Source organism: Ictalurus furcatus, chromosome 6, assembly GCF_023375685.1.
Source record: "Ictalurus furcatus strain D&B chromosome 6, Billie_1.0, whole genome shotgun sequence".
Classification (NCBI taxonomy): domain Eukaryota; kingdom Metazoa; phylum Chordata; class Actinopteri; order Siluriformes; family Ictaluridae; genus Ictalurus; species Ictalurus furcatus.
In genome coordinates, this window is record NC_071260.1 from 1,593,198 (window position 1) to 1,615,000 (window position 21,803).

A 21,803-nucleotide genomic window follows, 5' to 3' on the forward strand; every position below is an offset into this window, starting at 1 on the left:
ATGCTCGACTGTGGACAGAGTGTTCTTCCTTCATTCTTCTTCCTCCAGACATACCGCTGATCCATCGTGCTGAAAAGTTCCGGTTTTGTTTCATCGCGCCACAGAACAGAATCCCAAAACTTCTGTGGCTTATTTATATGATTTTGAGCGACTTTTTTTGTGCTTTTGGGTCAGTAGTGGTGAACGTCTTGGAGTTCTGGCATGGAAACCTTCTGCGTTTAGTACGCGCCTTACTGTGCTCACTGAAACCTCAGAGTCTGTCACACCGAGTCTCGCTGCAGGTCTTTTACAGTCACTCGAGGGATTTTCACAACCTGCCTTCTCACAAATCTGCTTGCAGCCACTGACAGCTTCCTTGCTCTGCCCCGTGCAGGTATTTCATGCATTTTCAACCCCGAGCCAGTTCAGGTATTTCATGTATTTTCTGCCCCTATTGAGACAACACCTGTTTTGCATATCTGTGCTGTTGTGAGGGATTCTATTCAGTGGGGTGAATAATGTTGAGACTGGAGAAGTCATTATAAGTGGCATTTTCAGTTGAATTTGGGGAAACCGCTTGAAGCATTCATGTCGAACTATTTCAACTCATTTTGTTTGATTTGTTCATCGCAAACAGCTGAAAGTCTGTACATTTAAACGATAAACCTGATCTGCACTGCGGGTTTGGATCGTTTTGATTGCAACGGTATATTGTTAACATTAAGCCTCCTCTCCTGCTGTAGGAATGCTTTATCACGCAGGAGCTGAGTTCTCACACATCTCTCCGAGCAGACCAGAGATAAAAATAGGTAAGTGCATGTGTGTGCTGATGACGCATCACTCGCACACAGGAAAGAGAGAGGAACTACGGGGGAGCATGGAGCAGATGGTCAGCTTCTCCTTCTCATCTACACACACACTGGGTTTACACAGTACAGTTTTTGGACTGATTTCGTCTGACTGACGTTGTAAGAGAACCTCTGACACGTTGCCTTGCGCATGCCGAGATGCTTTCCGCTTGTAAAGAGTGCTTACTTGATTTACTACATTCTACATTTTATGTGCTGCACTGCTGCTACATGATCGGCTGATTAGACAACTGCGTAAACGTCCAGGTGTTCCTATTAAAGTGGACTCGTGTGTGCGATGACTCACTTCTTAAAGAGGTGGCGGTCCAGCATCACTCCGTCTGACGTGGACTTCAGGGTCACCTTCAGCATCTCCATGCACTCCTTCAGCCGGGGGTCTCCTGTTCTCAGACCTGTGGCCTTCAGCGCCTGGAAGAAAAATACTTCGATGAGTTGAATATTATCCTTTTATAAAGGACAGACCGATACAGAACAAGCTTGAAATGAGAAACAGTCGGGTACTTGTGCTGTGTTTGTTCATAGATTAGACAGATTAGGCGTTTTAGATTAGATAGGTTAGTCAGATTTCATTCCCTTCCCCGTTTGTTTTGAGGAAAGTGAGTTAACAAACACGATGGCTTGTACAGAAGACGTGTCACGGCGTGTGAGCCAGTGTACACAGGTCCGAGTCTGATAACCTGTGCAGGATAGGTAACCTCAGCGTAAACAAAAACATGGCTCTCAGCCTGACGCACACACACACACACACACACACTCACGCACACACACGCGCACACGCACTCTAACCTACTTTTATTTTAATCCCTCTTTTCCATTCGTGCGATTTGTTCTGACTCTTGTCCCTTCGCCCACGTGAACCCAGGGTCAGTCTGTTACTGACGTAAACATGACCGTACACACACACACCCCCACACCCCAAAATGATGTCAGAGTAGCTCTGTAAACACCATCACCATGCCCAGTATCAGACTTTACACCTGAGGATTAATCAAGCAATTAATTAATCAATCAATCCAGCGTACTTTAATAGCGATGCTTTAACCCGGGGCTGGGCGATATATCGGTATAGCGTGGATATTGTGATAAACGATTACGCGATACACTTTACGGAGATATCGTTGGTATGGTGATGTGTTTTTTTTTACGTTTTTAAAAATATATCATTCCGAATTAAACGGTACCGAACGGACGCCGGTGATTCGCCGTCGTTTGCTTTTCAAGGTAAACTTCTTTGTCTTTGTAGGTATTAAAGAACTTTTCTTGTTTGTTTGTTTGACTATAGTTTCGCAGACAGTTTGGTAGCTCAATGATATATCGCGATGCGCGTCGTCCTCCGTTATCGTGACGTGATATTTCTATCCTATCGCCCAGCCCCGGTTTAAACACCGCACAATGAGGTAGGTCGCGTAATAGCGTGAGGTGTAATACACGTTTAAACTCAATCGCTGATAAATGTTACTATGGCAACCAGCAGTAGGAACGCCTTCTGGTGACTTCATAGTGCAGCGACTGGCGATGTGCAGCGATATAATCGCTCTGTGTGTGTGTGTGTGTGTGTGTGTGTGTGTGTGTGTGTGTGTGTGAACACAGCTTAAGTGACGCGCCGAGCTTCGGACACGCCCCCTTGCGAGTCACACCAGTAACAGCTTATCCATGTTACATTATACGTAATGTTTTGTTACGCTGTGTACTGTTACATGCCTAAGTGTGTGTGTGTGTGTGTGTGTGAGAGAGAGAGATGGGAATACGACTAACCGTTATAAATTTGTGGGCTGGAATCTTCTCCTGACCCTCGGCAATGGTGTAGAAGAGCAGATCCTCCAGACTCGGCATGATCCCTGCCTTCCTTCTCCTAAAACACACACACACACACACACACACACACACAGCGTATTTAATGAATAAAGTAAAAAACTCTCTGAAGCGTCCTGATACAGGAAACCTAGAAACGATAATGCATCAGAACGAGCGTGTTAATATAAACCTGCGCCACTGTCAGAGCTGCTGTTCTAGAGAATTAATCAATACCTTCTGACCAATCAGAATGCAGAACCGAACAGCGCCGCGGTGTAAAGAGGGAAGTGAATGAGCCGTGTTTAAACGATACGAGCAGCGTGAATGTGTTGGCTTTCGGATGAGATTAGAGGTCTGTGTTGTGGCTGTCTTTCTCACGGAGCTATCCAAACACACACACACACACACACACACACACTCCATCAGCACAACGAGTAAGCTGAGGTAGGAGGAGAAGACGAATAGAGAAGCAGCTTATCCGGTGGTTGTCATTTTAATAGTTTGTTATTTTAATAAGGAAGGTTCGAGGATGTGTTGGTGATCGATCTGTAAAACCTCGGTAAACATCACGCATCGTTAAAATGCAACACAAATCGCAATACGATACTCCTGACTGTAATCACTCAGCTCTGGCTAGAAGGAAGTGAAATATAATGAAGTGAAATGATACTTACACAGAACACACACAGCCGCGGCACACGGTGATGGAGAAACAGAAACACAGAACAAAATCATGGATGAGACAAGTTACACAGACATGTCACACGAGTAAAGACACACACACACGATGCACAAATATGAAACAACAAATTTCAACATTTAATTACAAATGTTTAGAAAGAAAACAACAGAATAACAAACATGACACTTAAACTGAACTGTCAGAGGTGTAGCTAATTAACTGGTGATTAAACAGGTTAGCGTTCGGGGGAGTGGTGACGGAGAGGGGACGGTGAAGGAGAGGCAGTGGTGATGGTGACAGAGGCAGAGTGGTGACGGAGGGGGAGTGGGGACGGAGGGGGACAGTGACGGAGGGGGAGTGGGGACGGAGACGGACAGTGACGGAGGGGGAGTGGGGACGGAGACAGAGGGGGAGTGGGTACGGTGATGGAGGGGGAGCGGTCTCAGACAAAGCAAACCAAATCAAACAGCAAAGGAATCAAAAGAGTCAACTGTGCTCTGATTCAGATTCAGGAATCGGACTAACAGGTGAAATTAATGCTCCGTTGGTCCGACGCTTCTTCAGTTCCAAGCTCACAACTGCAGCTGCTTGTTTGGGTTTTATGGTACAACAAAAATTGTGAAAATCTAGTGGGCGGAGTCAGGTGAACAAATAAGTTTGCCTCCGCCCCTTTCGGACCTGAAGCCGCAGAAGAAAAAAAAAAAAAGGACGGCTGTAAAAAAAAAAACCCCCAACGTTTTAACTTCAGCGTGTCGAGCACGGTGTAGCGCGGGTATAACCCGAACGCGTGAGCGGGGTTTGTGCGGATCGGAGCCGAGACAGCACCAGCCCCGAGAAACTACGTGATTCTGAGAACGTGTTGTGTGGAGGGAAAAAAACGCTTGGTGTGGTTGCCAGGCAACAGTGAGTGTTTTGCTTTGGCCAGCCGTGTGTGAAGAGGCGAGAGCAGCGGGATGACAGTGACCGAGGCTCTGCAGAATCACAGCTAACCGAGAGAAATGAAACCTCATTTCCTGGAAAATGGGAGACAATTAGCGTCATTACTCTGATAATGTGACAGCATGGTGCAACTCGATATCACACACACACACACACACACACACACATAACGTGAGCATGAACTCTTTTCTCTGTATTTTCTCTCAATAACACTGGAGACTCCTTCCATGTGGTGTCTGACACATAGGAGTGAACAGTGCATTAGTGTGTGTGTGTGTGTGTGTGTGTGTGTGTGTGCGTGTGTGTACGTTTGCCTTCTTGCTCAGTGTTAAGTGTTCGTTCTGCTGAGTGCCCCAGGGAAGAGAGAGAGAGAGATGGAAAGTAAAAACACATATTAAAGCGGTACAGGCTGTGTGTATACGCTACGCTCTCGGATTAATCATTCTAGAATATTCCTACATATAAGTAGTTCATCCAATATAAGAATTTAATATCACGAATCAGTACTGAACACTGTAAAACATTCTTAATGTTTGAATATATATACATATATCAATAAGATGTTTTTAGATTTGTATTCACACGTGATGAAAGTTTGCTTACTGAATCAAACAGAAAATGAATCAAACAGCAAAAGGAATCAAACAGCAACCGATTCAAAAGAGTCGACTGTGCTCTGATTCCAACTCGGGAATCAGATTAATAAGTGTGAAAGGGTCGTTAAATGATGTGTGCTTGGTACACTTAAAATTTAGACTTAAATAGGAGCATCACGCATCACACACACACACACACACACACAAACAGGATGTTTTTACTTTACTTACACACAGGATGTTTTTATAGTAGTTATTTACTATGAATCAGTTATACTGTAAATGATTAATAAATAAATGTTTAAAAGTGGTAAATCATTTCCACACATTATATCAAGCTTATGAGTAACCTGGCACACTACACGTTTAGTTCCACTCCACGTGTATTTCCACCACACACACCCCCCCATGTCCTCCTGACCTTCTTCCAGTCTCATATTACAGTATGCTAGCTTCCTGAGTGAGAGGACCACGTGGCGCTGTCCTTTGTCCTACTGTCTGTGTGTGTGTGTGTGTGTGTGTGTGTGTGTGTGTGTGTGTGTGTGTGTGTGTGTGTACCCTTGCCATTCTCGTGTTCAGGATTAACAGATAAAGCTCTAATAGACAGCTTCATGTCTATTAGAGTGTTTACGGTGTTAAACTTTACACTCCTGTGTGATTATGTGATCAGGATACAGCGATTAGCTCTAATCCCAGCTATTAGTTTGAGAATGATTTTTACACACACACACACACACACACACACACACACGCGCGCGCGCGTTGCATTTATGACAGGAAGTGTTTCACAGGAAGTGCACTGCACTCTGACACGCGGTCCTGAACCAGAAACCCTGAGGAACTTTCTGGAAAGCGTTCTTCTGTCTAACCTGACCGAGTGAGAAGTGGACAGAGTTACTACACTTTCTACGAGCTGTCCATCAGTCTGTACGTTACCATGGTAACACGCAACTCTCGATCCAGCTGCTGTTGCAGATATACCGTATGTATACACGGATATATAAGAAGGAAAAACGCTTGTGTTTTGTGTTGAGAGCAAAACTCTTCTCAACTGTGATTTTCTTCTTAGTTTCTAGCTCCAGAAGAAAGTTGAGCATTTTCTTTTCCCAAAAAAAATCTTCTTAAGAGTGTTCTTAAGAAAACATAAGAAAAAATCTCATTCTTAAAAATGATGTTAAAAATCATGGTAAATAACACTGTTATTGCTTTGTCCTGCCGAATCCCCACCCCCACCCCCACCCTTGCTGAGATTCTGTGCTCAGTAAAAACCCAGCGTTCTGCTTCCTACGGGATTAAATAATAACCCGAGTGGAAAAATTCCTGTTTTCCGACTATGTTGTGACTCGGTGCCAGAGGGAACTTTTCCCATCCATCTGTCCTGACCTTCGGCAAGGGTCCGATAATAATTAATAAAACCTACAGTATATTATACGAAACATAAAACACATCAATATATTAACATCCATTAGATACATTCCATCCATCCAGTTTCTGTACCACGTGTCCTACACGGGTCGGGGAGGGGAGGGTGGGCCTGGAGAAGAAGGCGGGGACACAATGGACGAAGGAAGGGGGGTGGGGTTAGGTTATTAGAAATTTTCCGAGAATTGTCTTACCATATTTTCATTTATAATTCCCCATTACAGACTTCATTTACTGCCCAAAGGACATTTTCAGCCCTACAGGCCTCTCAGACTATTTTTTGTCTTTGATAGTTAATCACGTGGTTAGTTAGCCATGTGGTTAGTTAATCATATGGCTAGTTAATCTCAGTGACTGTACCATCTGTGCTGTGTTTTTCATTTTCTGTGTTTGATTGTTCACTGTTTATGATATTATATATCGATATTGTAAAGCATCCTTCAGCTCTGGAAAGATGCCATATAAATTAAACATATTAGTCATGTGGTCAGTTAATCATGTGGTTCGTTGATTAGTTAATGCTGTGGTTTGTCGGTTAGTTACTCGGGGTTAGTTAATGATGTGGTTAGTTAGTCATGTTGTTCGTTGATTAGTTAATTGTGTGTTTAGTTGTTTAGTTAATCATGGGGTTAGTTAGTCATGGGTTAGTTAGTCATGGGGTTAGTTTGTTAGTTAGTAGTGTGAAAATAAACACACCAAATACCAAACAAATCAAATGACATCAACTCAGACTTCAGGTTGCCAATGAGACCTTTTTTTACCCATCTTTACAAGAGATTGCCAATAATTCTGGCGAAGACTTTACATGCCATGAGCAGAGACTTTAAAAAGGCGTCATTCGTGCTGACACGACCCTATGAAGTCTGACGTACTTATATATGACCACAAGGGCTTTTTAAGTGTTTTTCCTGCTCCAGTTACAGTCTAGCTGAGTGTGTGTGCGAGTTATATGCAAATCTCCACATGCATACCCATCTGACGACACGCACCAAAGCGGTGTGTGTGAGGGGAAACCAGCACGCTTCACAGTCTGCGAACGTAAACAAATCGTAAAGCAGCTGATTTGTTTATTTGGGTTTCGAGTCGAGTCGAGGTCCAGCTTCCTGACCCGCTGCCGATATTCTTCCGTTCTGCCCGCAGAAGACGTTGATCACGCACACGTTCCTCGTATACCGACATGCGCTCGCCACCACCCTGCCGAGCACCTGTCGCGTTCTTAACGTCAGCGTGAAGCGGATATTTCTGTCCGGTCACACTTTTAATCTAATTAACACACGCAGCAGTGAGATGATTTCGTGAGCCGTTTAACAAATCGCAGTGCTGCAGATGAACGATCGTTTCATTACCGAGGCCAAAAAAAAAAACAAACAAACAAACAAAAAAAACCTCCTGCTTTTTGTTCCTCAGTAATCTTCCAATAAGCTGCCGCGAGTTACGTGTCAGATTATGCAATGAAGATCCTCCGACGATAGATCTGCGATTACACATAATTTCAAAGTGAGCTTGAGGTCATACAGATATTTTCACATCACCATTGCAACATTCTGTTTATCACCATTGCGAGATTTCCCGTACTTCAAACTGGTGGATTTTTTACTGGACGTCACTTCTTTTTTCTTTTTCTTTTTTTTTTACGTCCTAAGATCGAACACAAATGTCGATTCGTTAGCGAAGAATTCTTTCACGATGTGCGATTTAAAACACGACCACGCTTGAACATCATCTGTAACGAGATTAATAACTAGCGAACTAATAATAACAAACTAACTAAGAAGTAATAACGAAGCAGTGTTGCGGTTGATGTGTGTAGTGCGGCGGGTGGTGGGATTAGCAGAACTAGCAGCAACACAGAGACGTGTATCAGGGGTTTGTTGGTTTTTTTTGGTGATTCTTGCGATCAAAAATGGTCAATCCTGTTCCTCATTGGTCAGTTATGTGGTATTTTTTTCTTCTTCCTCCAGCCAGCACTTTACAACCGAGTTACTCCCATATTTATATAGCTATATATAGCTAGAGTTAGAGTATAGGCTCTGGGTCACGTGACCACGCCCCCTCTCAGTCACTTTCCACATTTGGACATGTTTAGGTCACGTGACCAGTTCCACGCTATACCTCCTAATGACTCTGTATCGGTTCTACGGGTCTATACGATTACCACGGACACACCCCCCCCCCCCCCCCCTAGTTAGCATTTCCTGATAGAAATAAACGTGTCTTACTTGTCCGTGGCGGCTTCCTTGACTGTACCATCTTTCTCGCCGGGTTCTATCGCTCCTTCAGTCTTTGTACAAAGTCTTCTTGTCCATGCTGAAGTGTGTGAGAGAGATCCCGCGGCGAAAAACGGCTTTATTTTGGAGATGACGCGGCCATCGGTGCTGAAAGCCTGCGCGTGGGGTCTCGCGATATGGACTAACGGACGCTTAAGGCTCACGTGAAACAACTCCTTCAGGACAGGTGAACACCTAAACTGTAACATTTCAGACTTGTCGAGCTGAATGGGTGAAATTTCGTTTTAATGCGTATCTTTGAAAATGAATTAAGACAACAATTTGCTACGTATCACTCACGTATTAGCACACAGGACTGACCTCGCCGCGAGCGCGTCTTCTCGAAACCGTAAACCGCCAGTTGCTCTTCGGCGAAAGCAAAATGCATCTAGCCCCGCCCTCTTTCCACTTCCCCACCACTCCTGCGTTCCTATTGGGCCGAGTGGACGCCGCGAGCTTTTTGATTGGTCAGATCGCACGTCGCTCATAATGCCGCTTTCAAGCATCACGCCCTTACCAGAAAAAAAAAAAAAATGAGTCACGGCGTGTGAAAAGCGTGTACGTTTTTCTAATAAACGTTCAAATGTCGTAAAGAGTGAATATTATTGACGGGAAATCCTATAGATTAATAATTTTTGTACATTTTAAAACACGCCATTCAAATGTGTAGAAAGTGCAGATACATTTTACCACGTGACTTAAAAATATAGAAAAAATAAACAATGATAATAATAATAATACACAACAATTAATAGTAGTAGTAGAAACTATTAAATACGCCATAGTGATTCATTCATTCAATTTCAATGTTAATACATGAAAATAAACAAAAAACAATAATAATCCGTCCATCCTTCATGGTCACGGGGAACCTGGAGTCTATCCCAGGGAGCATGGGGGGCACGAGGCGGGGTACACCCGGGACAGGTTGCCAGTCCATCACAAGGGCGCAATCACATACACACTCTCACACCCGTTCATACGCTACGGATACTTTGGACACGCCAATCAGCCTACCATGCATGTCTTTGGACTGGGGGAGGAAACCGGAGTACCCGGAGGAAACCCCCACAGCATGGAGAGAACCCCCAACCCTGGCGTTGTGAGGCGAACGTGCTAACCACTAAACGAAACACATTCGAAAGAACCACACATCATGTGATAGATTAGATTTACATCTTGTCTCTATCTTGTTCTTATTCCACAGCTCTGTGGATCGACTGTCCTCGTCCTCGTCCTCCTCATGACAGCGAGGGTTCCAAGGCCATGACTAGCTTCTTGACTCCTTCGTTCATCGTTCACGTTCACGTCAGACACGCTCAGTTCAGCGATTCTGTTCAAGCTGATTCATGGAAAAACGACCCAGTTTTGATGTCGATCTAGAAGACGCGGTGTAAATAACCTTCTGTAGAACTCTACAGAACTCCATGTTACCTCGTCCATGCTGGAGCTCATTAGTGTGTTTTCCTCTTGCATGTGACATTTCACTTACTGGTTAGTCATCCACAATGTGACTGAATGGCTGAATGTTGTCCTGAGGAGAAAAACACGGGTGAAATGATCCCATCTTCGTCCTTCAACTCCAATACCAAATACATCACTTATTACCCAGGCTAATCTGATCAGACTAACTCACGGGGACGGATACGTCAAGAGGGTGGGGCGCTTACACAATCCCAGCCTTTTTATTATCATCATGGCTATTATTATTACTATTATTATGGATGATTTGACAGAAGACAACACAGAGGAGTATGCGACAGGAAGAGGAACAGCTGTGCCGAACAGGTTTGTTATGATGTTTTGTGTTGGGAGAAGAGTAGAAGAGTGCCACGCCCTTAAAGTGCATTAATAACACCGTCTAATGTGATAAAGTATCTTAAGCGTGACGCTTGCAAAACATAAATCAATCATATAAATAAACACAATAAAAAATATCTAATAATAGTAATTACTATTATTGTATTTCTGTAGAACAAACAGCACATGTTTGACCTGTATATAGAGGAATACATTCATTTAAAACAGAGGATGTTTGTGTGTAATATTTCTTAAGTTAAATGTTTAAAAGAAAACTTAATTTATATTTATTTATTTATTATTAAAAGCACTTAGCATTACTGAGTAAAGTCTACTAGCAGCTCCAGACACGTTTCAGGGTCACGTGTCCGTCTGTATACCTGAGACAGAGGAAGGGTTGTACTCTGAATCATCAGTCACATACTTGAGGTCTTTCTCCTTCCAGAACCTTCTGGAGCTTCAGTCTGTAGGATCTTCTGTAGAGCTGTTCCGCCCCCTGGTGTCACACCGAAGAACTGCACAAAGATCAAATTCTCCTGGCACATTTAATTATTTATATATTTATTTGTGCAGGTAATGTGTGGATTTATGTATTTATTTATTTATTGTTTTTGTAGGGTTTTTTTTTGCAGGTTTCATCCTCCATAACTTACGTCGAGCACCTCTGGGATGTAGCAGAAAGGTGCTGTGATGCAGTCATGTTCACATGATAACAGTCTCAAAGGAATGTTTGAGGAATGTGTTATGAGGCTGGTCTGAGAGCAAACTGGGTCTGTCCCAGTATTAATAATATGGACTTCATAGTGTGTTGAGTTTGAATAATGGAGGTACATGGAGCTGCACTGACACCTTGTGGACACGAGTTATACCGTTAAACCTGTCATTACTAGAGGGAGAGAGAAATAAATCATTTGAAGTTAATTATACGATGCCACCGCAATGTTATGAACAAATGCTCTGCAGTCAGTTTAAGTAAATGTAGTGAGAAATAGTCAATTCAATAACACTCTCAGTGATGGTTTAAGAAAGAACTAAATGTACAGGTTCATTGAATGTAAATTGATTCTCAGCCTCGTTCCTGTGTTTAATTTCTTCCGGATGCTGTAGATTTGGATCTTGTTTATTAAAAGGTGCATTAGGAAAAAAAAATGAATAATTGACTAAATTTTACAGTAATTTACTGCCAACGGGGTTAAAAAACATTTTTTACACTAATCAGCTAGTTCGCACCGATTCAGTGCAATCATTGAGTGGGATTTATTTCAGAGATAGAATCAGTGTAAGTTAGTCGAGATAGCTTGTGGTGGCTCATATATGTTTACAGTTGTTTATTGTAATTTTTATCAGGTTTTTTTTTTTACAGAACTTTATGGCCAAACATGCTCCCAGTAAATGACTGTAAAATTTACAGTCACAAGTACAAAAAGCTCCGCGTCCAGATCCGACAGCGATTGAACTAGAGTTAGCACGCTGTCATGACATCACCACGTTCTACCTCTACAAGCGTGCAAAATGTTGGGTCTTACTGATTTACTTACCTGCGCTGTGGTCATGGCTTAAAACATTATTTTCTATCATGTTGTACATATTTTATATATATATAAAAGTTATTTGTACTAGTAAGAATTTTTTTTTTTTAAAGAAGACTATTGCACCTTTAAGGATCTAGAGCGCTAAACCTGCATATGGATTTCTGTAGAGCTATTTGTGACAATATCGGGTTAAAAGTGCTCGACAAATAAAACAGATTTTTAATAGATTTTATGTAAAATATTAGATTACACTACATAACTATGGCAGTATTATGAAGAGTGTAAGCAGCAGTAATTAATATTAGTAATAGTAATGCTAGCAGTAGCGGTAGTGTTCATAGAATAAGTATTAGTAGTAATAGTAGTAGTAGTATTAAAAGAGGTGGTACTAGTAGTAATAATTAGGGTGGTAGTGGTAATAGAAGTAGTATTAGTAGTAATAGTTGTAGTAGTAGTGGCAACAGTAGTAGTACAAGAAGTAGTAATATTAAAAGAAGGCGTGGTTATAGTAGCAGTAGTAATAGTAAAAGAAGGCGTGGTTATAGTAGCAGTAGTAGAAGTAGTAATAGTAAAAGAAGGCGTGGTTATAGTAGCAGTAGTAGAAGTAGTAATAGTAAAAGAAGGCGTGGTTATAGTAGCAGTAGTAGAAGTAGTAATAGTAAAAGAAGGCGTGGTTATAGTAGCAGTAGTAATAGTAAAAGAAGGCGTGGTTATAGTAGCAGTAGTAGCAGTAGTAATAGTAAAAGAAGGCGTGGTTATAGTAGCAGTAGTAATAGTAAAAGAAGGTGTGGTTATAGTAGCAGTAGTAGCAGTAGTAATAGTAAGAGAAGGCGTGGTTATAGTAGCAGTAGTAGAAGTAGTAATAGTAAAAGAAGGCGTGGTTATAGTAGCAGTAGTAGAAGTAGTAATAGTAAAAGAAGGCGTGGTTATAGTAGCAGTAGTAATAGTAAAAGAAGGCGTGGTTATAGTAGCAGTAGTAGCAGTAGTAATAGTAAAAGAAGGCGTGGTTATAGTAGCAGTAGTAATAGTAAAAGAAGGCGTGGTTATAGTAGCAGTAGTAATAGTAAAAGAAGGCGTGGTTATAGTAGCAGTAGTAGCAGTAGTAATAGTAAAAGAAGGCGTGGTTATAGTAGCAGTAGTAATAGTAAAAGAAGGCGTGGTTATAGTAGCAGTAGTAATAGTAAGAGAAGGCATGGTTATAGTAGCAGTAGTAGAAGTAGTAATAGTAAAAGAAGGCGTGGTTATAGTAGCAGTAGTAATAGTAAAAGAAGGCGTGGTTATAGTAGCAGTAGTAATAGTAAAAGAAGGCGTGGTTATAGTAGCAGTAGTAATAGTAAAAGAAGGCGTGGTTATAGTAGCAGTAGTAGAAGTAGTAATAGTAAAAGAAGGCGTGGTTATAGTAGCAGTAGTAGAAGTAGTAATAGTAAAAGAAGGCGTGGTTATAGTAGCAGTAGTAGCAGTAGTAATAGTAAAAGAAGGCGTGGTTATAGTAGCAGTAGTAATAGTAAAAGAAGGCGTGGTTATAGTAGCAGTAGTAATAGTAAAAGAAGGCGTGGTTATAGTAGCAGTAGTAGAAGTAGTAATAGTAAAAGAAGGCGTGGTTATAGTAGCAGTAGTAGAAGTAGTAATAGTAAAAGAAGGCGTGGTTATAGTAGCAGTAGTAGAAGTAGTAATAGTAAAAGAAGGCGTGGTTATAGTAGCAGTAGTAATAGTAAAAGAAGGCGTGGTTATAGTAGCAGTAGTAGCAGTAGTAATAGTAAAAGAAGGCGTGGTTATAGTAGCAGTAGTAATAGTAAAAGAAGGCGTGGTTATAGTAGCAGTAGTAGCAGTAGTAATAGTAAGAGAAGGCGTGGTTATAGTAGCAGTAGTAGAAGTAGTAATAGTAAAAGAAGGCGTGGTTATAGTAGCAGTAGTAGAAGTAGTAATAGTAAGAGAAGGCGTGGTTATAGTAGCAGTAGTAGAAGTAGTAATAGTAAGAGAAGGCGTGGTTATAGTAGCAGTAGTAGAAGTAGTAATAGTAAGAGAAGGCGTGGTTATAGTAGCAGTAGTAGAAGTAGTAATAGTAAAAGAAGGCGTGGTTATAGTAGCAGTAGTAGAAGTAGTAATAGTAAGAGAAGGCGTGGTTATAGTAGCAGTAGTAGAAGTAGTAATAGTAAGAGAAGGCGTGGTTATAGTAGCAGTAGTAGAAGTAGTAATAGTAAGAGAAGGCGTGGTTATAGTAGCAGTAGTAGAAGTAGTAATAGTAAGAGAAGGCGTGGTTATAGTAGTAGTAGTAGAAGTAGTAATAGTAAAAGAAGGCGTGGTTATAGTAGCAGTAGTAGCAGTAGTAATAGTAAGAGAAGGCGTGGTTATAGTAGCAGTAGTAGAAGTAGTAATAGTAAAAGAAGGCGTGGTTATAGTAGCAGTAGTAATAGTAAAAGAAGGCGTGGTTATAGTAGCAGTAGTAATAGTAAAAGAAGGCGTGGTTATAGTAGCAGTAGTAATAGTAAAAGAAGGCGTGGTTATAGTAGCAGTAGTAGAAGTAGTAATACTAAAAGAAGGCGTGGTTATAGTAGCAGTAGTAGAAGTAGTAATAGTAAAAGAAGGCGTGGTTATAGTAGCAGTAGTAGCAGTAGTAATAGTAAAAGAAGGCATGGTTATAGTAGCAGTAGTAATAGTAAAAGAAGGCGTGGTTATAGTAGCAGTAGTAATAGTAAAAGAAGGCGTGGTTATAGTAGCAGTAGTAGAAGTAGTAATAGTAAAAGAAGGCGTGGTTATAGTAGCAGTAGTAGAAGTAGTAATAGTAAAAGAAGGCGTGGTTATAGTAGCAGTAGTAGAAGTAGTAATAGTAAAAGAAGGCGTGGTTATAGTAGCAGTAGTAATAGTAAAAGAAGGCGTGGTTATAGTAGCAGTAGTAATAGTAAAAGAAGGCGTGGTTATAGTAGCAGTAGTAATAGTAAAAGAAGGCGTGGTTATAGTAGCAGTAGTAATAGTAAAAGAAGGCGTGGTTATAGTAGCAGTAGTAGAAGTAGTAATAGTAAAAGAAGGCGTGGTTATAGTAGCAGTAGTAGAAGTAGTAATAGTAAGAGAAGGCGTGGTTATAGTAGCAGTAGTAGAAGTAGTAATAGTAAGAGAAGGCGTGGTTATAGTAGCAGTAGTAATAGTAAAAGAAGGCGTGGTTATAGTAGCAGTAGTAATAGTAAAAGAAGGCGTGGTTATAGTAGCAGTAGTAGAAGTAGTAATAGTAAAAGAAGGCGTGGTTATAGTAGCAGTAGTAGAAGTAGTAATAGTAAGAGAAGGCGTGGTTATAGTAGCAGTAGTAGAAGTAGTAATAGTAAAAGAAGGCGTGGTTATAGTAGCAGTAGTAGAAGTAGTAATAGTAAAAGAAGGCGTGGTTATAGTAGCAGTAGTAGAAGTAGTAATAGTAAAAGAAGGCGTGGTTATAGTAGCAGTAGTAGAAGTAGTAATAGTAAAAGAAGGCGTGGTTATAGTAGCAGTAGTAGAAGTAGTAATAGTAAAAGAAGGCGTGGTTATAGTAGCAGTAGTAGAAGTAGTAATAGTAAAAGAAGGCGTGGTTATAGTAGTAGAAGTAGTAATAGTAAGAGAAGGCGTGGTTATAGTAGCAGTAGTAGAAGTAGTAATAGTAAGAGAAGGCGTGGTTATAGTAGCAGTAGTAGAAGTAGTAATAGTAAGAGAAGGCGTGGTTATAGTAGCAGTAGTAGAAGTAGTAATAGTAAAAGAAGGCGTGGTTATAGTAGCAGTAGTAGAAGTAGTAATAGTAAGAGAAGGCGTGGTTATAGTAGCAGTAGTAGAAGTAGTAATAGTAAGAGAAGGCGTGGTTATAGTAGCAGTAGTAGAAGTAGTAATAGTAAAAGAAGGCGTGGTTATAGTAGCAGTAGTAGAAGTAGTAATAGTAAGAGAAGGCGTGGTTATAGTAGCAGTAGTAGAAGTAGTAATAGTAAAAGAAGGCGTGGTTATAGTAGCAGTAGTAGAAGTAGTAATAGTAAAAGAAGGCGTGGTTATAGTAGCAGTAGTAGCAGTAGTAATAGTAATAGAAGGCGTGGTTATAGTAGCAGTAGTAATAGTAAAAGAAGGCGTGGTTATAGTAGCAGTAGTAGCAGTAGTAATAGTAAAAGAAGGCGTGGTTATAGTAGCAGTAGTAGAAGTAGTAATAGTAATAGAAGGCGTGGTTATAGTAGCAGTAGTAATAGTAAAAGAAGGCGTGGTTATAGTAGCAGTAGTAGCAGTAGTAATAGTAAAAGAAGGCGTGGTTATAGTAGCAGTAGTAGAAGTAGTAATAGTAAAAGAAGGCGTGGTTATAGTAGCAGTAGTAGCAGTAGTAATAGTAAAAGAAGGCGTGGTTATAGTACCAGTAGTAGAAGTAGTAATAGTAATAGAAGGCGTGGTTATAGTAGCAGTAGTAATAGTAAAAGAAGGCGTGGTTATAGTAGCAGTAGTAGCAGTAGTAATAGTAAAAGAAGGCGTGGTTATAGTAGCAGTAGTAGAAGTAGTAATAGTAATAGAAGGCGTGGTTATAGTAGCAGTAGTAATAGTAAAAGAAGGCGTGGTTATAGTAGCAGTAGTAGCAGTAGTAATAGTAAAAGAAGGCGTGGTTATAGTAGCAGTAGTAGAAGTAGTAATAGTAAAAGAAGGCGTGGTTATAGTAGCAGTAGTAGCAGTAGTAATAGTAAAAGAAGGCGTGGTTATAGTAGCAGTAGTAGAAGTAGTAATAGTAAAAGAAGGCGTGGTTATAGTAGCAGTAGTAGAAGTAGTAATAGTAATAGAAGGCGTGGTTATAGTAGCAGTAGTAATAGTAAAAGAAGGCGTGGTTATAGTAGCAGTAGTAGCAGTAGTAATAGTAAAAGAAGGCGTGGTTATAGTAGCAGTAGTAGAAGTAGTAATAGTAATAGAAGGCGTGGTTATAGTAGCAGTAGTAATAGTAAAAGAAGGCGTGGTTATAGTAGCAGTAGTAGCAGTAGTAATAGTAAAAGAAGGCGTGGTTATAGTAGCAGTAGTAGAAGTAGTAATAGTAAAAGAAGGCGTGGTTATAGTAGCAGTAGTAGCAGTAGTAATAGTAAAAGAAGGCGTGGTTATAGTAGCAGTAGTAGAAGTAGTAATAGTAATAGAAGGCGTGGTTATAGTAGCAGTAGTAATAGTAAAAGAAGGCGTGGTTATAGTAGCAGTAGTAGCAGTAGTAATAGTAAAAGAAGGCGTGGTTATAGTAGCAGTAGTAGAAGTAGTAATAGTAATAGAAGGCGTGGTTATAGTAGCAGTAGTAATAGTAAAAGAAGGCGTGGTTATAGTAGCAGTAGTAGCAGTAGTAATAGTAAAAGAAGGCGTGGTTATAGTAGCAGTAGTAGAAGTAGTAATAGTAATAGAAGGCGTGGTTATAGTAGCAGTAGTAATAGTAAAAGAAGGCGTGGTTATAGTAGCAGTAGTAGCAGTAGTAATAGTAAAAGAAGGCGTGGTTATAGTAGCAGTAGTAGAAGTAGTAATAGTAAAAGAAGGCGTGGTTATAGTAGCAGTAGTAGCAGTAGTAATAGTAAAAGAAGGCGTGGTTATAGTAGCAGTAGTAGAAGTAGTAATAGTAAAAGAAGGCGTGGTTATAGTAGCAGTAGTAGAAGTAGTAATAGTAATAGAAGGCGTGGTTATAGTAGCAGTAGTAATAGTAAAAGAAGGCGTGGTTATAGTAGCAGTAGTAGCAGTAGTAATAGTAAAAGAAGGCGTGGTTATAGTAGCAGTAGTAGAAGTAGTAATAGTAATAGAAGGCGTGGTTATAGTAGCAGTAGTAATAGTAAAAGAAGGCGTGGTTATAGTAGCAGTAGTAGCAGTAGTAATAGTAAAAGAAGGCGTGGTTATAGTAGCAGTAGTAGAAGTAGTAATAGTAAAAGAAGGCGTGGTTATAGTAGCAGTAGTAGCAGTAGTAATAGTAAAAGAAGGCGTGGTTATAGTAGCAGTAGTAGAAGTAGTAATAGTAATAGAAGGCGTGGTTATAGTAGCAGTAGTAATAGTAAAAGAAGGCGTGGTTATAGTAGCAGTAGTAGCAGTAGTAATAGTAAAAGAAGGCGTGGTTATAGTAGAAGTAGTAATAGTAAAAGAAGGCGTGGTTATAGTAGCAGTAGTAGCAGTAGTAATAGTAAAAGAAGGCGTGGTTATAGTAGCAGTAGTAGAAGTAGTAATAGTAAAAGAAGGCGTGGTTATAGTAGCAGTAGTAGCAGTAGTAATAGTAAAAGAAGGCGTGGTTATAGTAGCAGTAGTAGAAGTAGTAATAGTAATAGAAGGCGTGGTTATAGTAGCAGTAGTAATAGTAAAAGAAGGCGTGGTTATAGTAGCAGTAGTAGCAGTAGTAATAGTAAAAGAAGGCGTGGTTATAGTAGCAGTAGTAGAAGTAGTAATAGTAATAGAAGGCGTGGTTATAGTAGCAGTAGTAATAGTAAAAGAAGGCGTGGTTATAGTAGCAGTAGTAGCAGTAGTAATAGTAAAAGAAGGCGTGGTTATAGTAGCAGTAGTAGAAGTAGTAATAGTAATAGAAGGCGTGGTTATAGTAGCAGTAGTAATAGTAAAAGAAGGCGTGGTTATAGTAGCAGTAGTAGCAGTAGTAATAGTAAAAGAAGGCGTGGTTATAGTAGCAGTAGTAGAAGTAGTAATAGTAAAAGAAGGCGTGGTTATAGTAGCAGTAGTAGAAGTAGTAATAGTAAAAGAAGGCGTGGTTATAGTAGCAGTAGTAGCAGTAGTAATAGTAAAAGAAGGCGTGGTTATAGTACCAGTAGTAGAAGTAGTAATAGTAATAGAAGGCGTGGTTATAGTAGCAGTAGTAATAGTAAAAGAAGGCGTGGTTATAGTAGCAGTAGTAATAGTAAAAGAAGGCGTGGTTATAGTAGCAGTAGTAATAGTAAAAGAAGGCGTGGTTATAGTAGCAGTAGTAGAAGTAGTAATAGTAAAAGAAGGCGTGGTTATAGTAGCAGTAGTAGAAGTAGTAATAGTAAAAGAAGGCGTGGTTATAGTAGCAGTAGTAATATTAAAAGAAGGCGTGGTTATAGTAGCAGTAGTAGAAGTAGTAATAGTAAAAGAAGGCGTGGTTATAGTAGCAGTAGTAGTGGTAGTAATAATTGTAGTATTATTAGTAATAGAAGTAGTGTTAGTAGTAATAGTTATATTGTAGTAGCAGTAATAGTAGTAGTATTTGTAGTCATAGTTATTGTAGTAGTAGTAGAGGTGGTAGTAAAAGAATTAGTATTAATGAAAGTAATATTGGTGGTGGTAGTAGCAGTAGAAGTAGTTATAGTAGTAATAAAAGTGGTAGTGGTAGACGTAGAGTAGTAGTAATAATAGTACTGGATGTAATAGAAGTAGTGTTAGCAACAATAGCAGTACAAGAATAAGTAGTAATAGTAGCAGTAGTAGTAGTAGTGGTAGTAATAATTGTAGTAATAGAAGTAGTGTTAGAAGTAATAGTCATGGAAGCAGTAGCAGTAATGGATTTTTTCGTCGGAAGTACGCAGACAGAACGTCTATCGGTTTGACTTCTATCTGCCAGAGATTGTGTGGAGGTAGTGCAGTAGGTAATGATGTACAGGAGTTTTTTTTTATTTTTTTATGAGCATTACATGTCAGAAAGCTAATAAAAAACTCCAGTGCATTTCCTACCCGTTATTTATGGTAAGCACGTCGTTCAGTAACCGCATGTCAGTGACAGGCCTTCATTTTCCCCTGGGGAGCATAAACTAGTGCTGGCAATGCATGTTGGGACCAGACGCTTCCCTTCATGTGGTGAGAGACATTTGCCTGGAGACAGACGCTCAACGGTTTTATCTGTAGAAAATATAAAACAATACTGCTGATAAACTCTAACGAGTGCACCGAATGTTTAACAGGAAGACATGTCGGGTTGTTTTGTTGTTGTTGTTTTTTTTAAAAAAAAAAAAAAAAAAGAATGCAAATGTTACTACCATCAGAGAGCGAACCTTCTTTTTTCACAAGTTTTTAACAAGCTAACGATTCGTCTCTGCAGAAAATGAGGAAAAACAGCCCACCTTCCCTCCCACACACACACACACACACACACAAACAAACAAAAACCCACTGATGGAGCTCAAAGTCACACAGAACCGCTGCGGCTCAGGTGACAGGTTTAATTCACACACCGTCTGTTAGTATGAGCTGTTTATCCCTGCTGGATTATATACAGAGTCAAAGTGTTTCATCCTGCACAAATGGAGGAGGAGATTGCTGGCAGTCGCCCACGCGTGTGTAGGGGAAAAAAAAACCCCAGCGCCGCTCTCTCCGAGATGTCTGTATGCATGAAGCCGTTTACTAATTAAAGGAGGGGTTTTGATGGGAAGTCAAATTCAAACTAAATTTCCACTCAAATCTGTTTAATACGGCAGGAAACGTCGCAGCGAATGAAGCTAATGAGAATTCAATTCAGAACTAAATTCAGAGATTAACGTTACACTCATATGCACACTGGCAAAGTTCCTTGTGTTCAGAGTCGGGTTACGCACCCGCGTGAGTCCGGTGTCTCGTCTCCTGATTCAGATGATTAAGAAGCTCACGCTTCCGACGTCGCCAAACATTTCTTGAGTAGAAGCGTCCGAAACAAGATTTTCAATAGCGTATAAACAAAACACTCTATCAGGAATAGAAAATAAGGACCGAAGAATCCGATCACGTTTATTCCTTAGCTGTAAGAAATAAATGAATAAGTCATAGTGGTTTGGGATTATCGCGATAATGACTGCTTTAATTCAACTAAATGGCTTCCACATTCGTTATTCAGCAGCACGTAGAATAGCACTTGATCCAGCTCGTGCGGTCATTTTATATTCATATATAAATATTTTTCCGTCCTGCGCACTCAGCTTAATCAAGCTACTGTGTGAGATCCTCGCGTAGGAGATTCGGCCATGTTTTTAATTCAGCGTTTTGATCGGTCAAATTTAGCAACGTGGCACCGGCGCGTTAATCCGACGCGCTCTCGTGTAAACAAAACACGTCCATGGTCTGAAGGATAATCAACCCACGCGCTCGTCTGCTACACTTACTGAGAAAGTTCGTTCGTAAAAAAGGAATAAAAAAAAAATTCAGCCCTTCGAGATGAGTCCTGTCTCTGATTGAGATGCGTCTCCTCCGCAGGTGTACTGATACAGATCCAGATATCGGGTTTCCCATCATGTAACAGTACCCGTGAAGGTTTGCTGAAACTGTTTGCTGCTATTTGAGCGAACTCCCATGTTGCTGATCCGTTCCTGGTACACGGGTTTCACGTCTTTCGGGTAGACAGAGCCTGGCTTGGTGTGGCGGTCCAGGAATGTCTCCAAGATGGCCGCCGAGTGAACTGACTACCGTGTACTAGGAAGACGCACGCTGTAGGGTTTTTTCTTCTTTTTTTTTTTTTTTTTTTAAAAAAAAGGTGGTTTTTTTTTTCCTTTAACCATTCCTTTTATAGCAGTTTGCTATAAAGCAGCACGATCTGTAACTTTGCCAAGGTCATTTCTTTCCACCCTGGTGTGATTAAAAACAGCCCGAGTGGGCAAGGGAAAAAAAAAACCACCCCAGTCTGGTCGCCCTGACAACCCTATCTGAGGGCGGCGACGTCACACCGTGGTGTCGAGGCCGTGTGCGCTGCTCTGTGGGTGCGAGGCCACCCATATGTCAGCGTGGGGTTCAGACCCGAGCAGCTTTCACGCACCAGCACAACGAAAATGAAGGAAAATGCAAGTGGCGCACACGCTGAGTCATTTCAGGGCTTTCGAAATGTGTAGATATGACGTGATTGGAGGTGAAGACGCGATCACGACCCACACACACACACACACACACACACACACACACACAGGGTGCTCCTTAATCAGCAAGCTAATTAGAGCCAGTGGGGGGAAAAAAGACAAGGTTAGAAGAAAAGAGAAAAGACAGCATGTTAGTTTGTTTGTTTGGTTTTTTGT

At 40.6% G+C, this 21,803-nt stretch overlaps 1 protein-coding gene across 6 annotated transcripts in view; it reads right to left on the bottom strand.

Annotated features, from left to right (window-relative positions):
• Positions 1 to 10,103, bottom strand: part of glsb (glutaminase b) — a 32,786-nt gene extending 22,683 nt beyond the window's left edge. For 3 of the 6 annotated variants that reach the window (XM_053626159.1, XM_053626158.1, XM_053626157.1), the window contains exons 1-3: positions 8,501 to 8,900; positions 2,604 to 2,700; positions 1,135 to 1,256 (exon numbers count right to left, since the gene is read on the bottom strand). In XM_053626159.1, coding sequence (XP_053482134.1) covers positions 1,135 to 1,256; positions 2,604 to 2,700; positions 8,501 to 8,757 — 476 coding nt within the window. In that variant the 5' untranslated portion in view covers positions 8,758 to 8,900. Of the gene's footprint in view, positions 1 to 1,134; positions 1,257 to 2,603; positions 2,701 to 3,316; positions 3,530 to 8,500; positions 9,061 to 9,724 lie in introns of those variants that run through there. The other 3 variants (XM_053626155.1, XM_053626156.1, XM_053626160.1) reach the window with 3 other exon arrangements.
• Positions 10,104 to 21,803: the final 11,700 nt, after the last annotated feature.